The sequence below is a fragment of the Arachis ipaensis genome, chromosome B7 (genome assembly GCF_059453495.1).
Source record: "Arachis ipaensis isolate K30076 ecotype BB chromosome B7, ASM5945349v1, whole genome shotgun sequence".
In the NCBI taxonomy this organism is placed as follows: Eukaryota; Viridiplantae; Streptophyta; class Magnoliopsida; order Fabales; family Fabaceae; genus Arachis; species Arachis ipaensis.
In genome coordinates, this window is record NC_142442.1 from 136584309 (window position 1) to 136586630 (window position 2322).

Genomic DNA, 2322 nt, shown 5'->3' on the forward strand with positions numbered 1-2322 from the left:
ACCTTTCTATTGGATACATCCACCTATAATGTACTGGTCCACCAAGAGTAACCTCATCAACGAGATGCACCGTGAGGTGAACCATGACGGTGAAGAATGATGGAGGGAAAATCATTTCCATATGACACAGGGTTTGCACAACATGATTCTGAAGCTCAACAAGCTGCATAGGGTTTATGGCTTTCCCACAAAGTTCTCGAAAAAATTATGACAAATTTGCAATCATATTGGACACCGGACTCGGTAGTGCATTCTTCACCAAAATTGGGAGTAATTGTTCCATCAGAATATGGCAGTCATGACTTTTCAATCCAGATAACTTGTGCTGTCGCAAATCAACACAACGAGCAACATTGCTAGAGTAACCATCTAGAAAGACTACATTCTACAAAGTCTTCAGGAATACATCCCTCTGTGAATTTGACATCGCAAACATTGCAGAAGGATATTTATCACCTTTCCCTGGCCATAATTCAGGCCTTATGCCCATGCATTGTAAATCTCTGCGAGCTTTAAGATTGTCTTTTGATTTACTGCTATCGTTTAAGATAGTGAAGACCACATTGTCACACACGTTTTTTTCTATATGCATCACATCAAGGTTATGACGCAACATCTGATCCTCCTAGTACGGGAGGTCAAAGAAAACACTCTTCTTCTTCCAATGCGAGTCATCTTCATCCACATCCTGAGTATTGCGTCTTTTTTTGGATGTCGCAGTTGATATCTTCCCAAATGAAACATGTACATTAGATTGTTGCCTCAATACATCTGTTCTGGATAACTTTTTTGGTGGATCTCTACCTTCGACCTGCCCATCAAATCTATTCCGGTATAGTCTGTATTTGTGTCCCTGATTCAAAAAGTGTCGATGGCCCATGAAGCACCATTTCTGACTGTCTTTCAGCCGCTGTGGCTTAGCATCCAAGTTACACGTAGGACAAGCTAACCCGCTATGCGTATTCCAGCCAGATAGGTTTCCTAGTCCCGTAAAGTCACTGATAGTCCACATCAGTGCCGCACACATCTTAAAAGTGTTTTCCTCTTTGGCATCATACGTTTCGACGCCATCCCATAATTGCTTCAACTCATCTATCAAGGGTTGAAGATAAACATCTATGTCATTACCTGGCATTTTCGGCTCAGGAATAAGCGTCGATGGAATGAAGGATATCTGCTTCATGCAAAGCCAAGGTGGAAGATTATACGGAATAAGAATCACAGGCCAGATGGAATATTTTGTGCTCATATTCCCAAAGGGATTAAATCCATCGCTCACCAAGGCTAGGCAAATATTGCGCGGTTCCGTCGAAAAATTAGTATACTTTGCATCAAACTTCTTCCATGTTTCAGCGTCCCTTGGATGCCTAAGGAAACCGTCGTTATTAGACGCCTGTTTATGCCATAACATATCACTTGAAGTCTTCCTGCTCATGAATAACCGTTGCAGTCGTGGTATGAGGGGAAAGTAACGAAGAGTCTTGGCTGCTATAGGTTTTCCATTTCTCTTCACTAGTACATTGAGCCTAACAATAGAGCCCTTTTTAGTCTTCTGCTTCCATCTTGAACACCCACATTTCTTGTACCTAGTCAAGTTCTCATCATCACCTCGGTACAGCATACAATCATTTGGACAAGCATCTATCTTGGTGTATTGAATCCCCAACTTTCTTATTGTCTTCCTGGCTTCGTACACTGTCTTAGGAAGTTTTGCTTGTTCGAATGCGTCCCGCAGTAAGTCAAGAATCATGGACATTGTCTTCTCACTCACACCGCACATACACTTGATATGATACAACTTCACTAAGAATGATAATTTGGAGTACTTTGAGCATCCGAGATATAACTCCTGCTCTCCATCTGAAAGTAGATTGTTAAAATCCCGCGCCGCGCGACTTGGACCTTCATATAAGTATGGTAACACACTTTCATCATCTTCTGCATGTTCGATTGTTGTGATGTCCTCACTCCCATGTTGCATCGTGAAATTGAATGCCTCGTTCACCATTTGGTGCATTTGATTCACTTGGGATATCAGATTTTCATCTACTCGTCCCAATCCAGGTCTCTCTTCAACCGACTTCTCACCATGACGCAGCCAAATAGTATATCCAGGAGAAATGGTCGTAACAACAGATGGTCGTATGCAAATCCTCTCTTGTTTGCATAAGTTGAAACCCGCATTTAGGACATGGACACTTTATCATGCCATCGAAGGATGCATTCGCAAACGCAAAGTCTAAAAAATTGTTCAGTCCTTGCCTATATTCGACACTATTCCGTGATTTTGAAATCCAGGTTTTATCAATATCTAGTATGGTA

General features: G+C 41.7%; 1 protein-coding gene across 1 annotated transcript; it reads right to left on the minus strand.

The window, feature by feature from the left end:
• Positions 1 to 205: 205 nt before the first annotated feature.
• Positions 206 to 2008, minus strand: LOC107607835 (uncharacterized). Its single transcript, XM_016309736.1, has 3 exons — positions 633 to 2008; positions 407 to 533; positions 206 to 325 (listed from the first exon to the last, which is right to left on the minus strand). Exons 1-3 carry the CDS (start codon positions 2006 to 2008, stop codon positions 206 to 208), a joined length of 1623 nt encoding a protein of 540 aa, XP_016165222.1.
• Positions 2009 to 2322: the final 314 nt, after the last annotated feature.

What these genes read in the sequence shown, in the direction of transcription:
- LOC107607835 (XM_016309736.1), bottom strand. Translation starts at nt 2,008, where the DNA reads ATGGTGAACGAGGCATTCAATTTCACGATGCAACATGGGAGTGAGGAC. An exon ending in AGTGTTTTCTTTGACCTCCC is followed by an intron (nt 534 to 632) that starts GTACTAGGAGGA and finishes AAACGATAGCAG; the next exon opens with TAAATCAAAAGACAATCTTA. An exon ending in TGTCAAATTCACAGAGGGAT is followed by an intron (nt 326 to 406) that starts GTATTCCTGAAG and finishes GATTTGCGACAG; the next exon opens with CACAAGTTATCTGGATTGAA.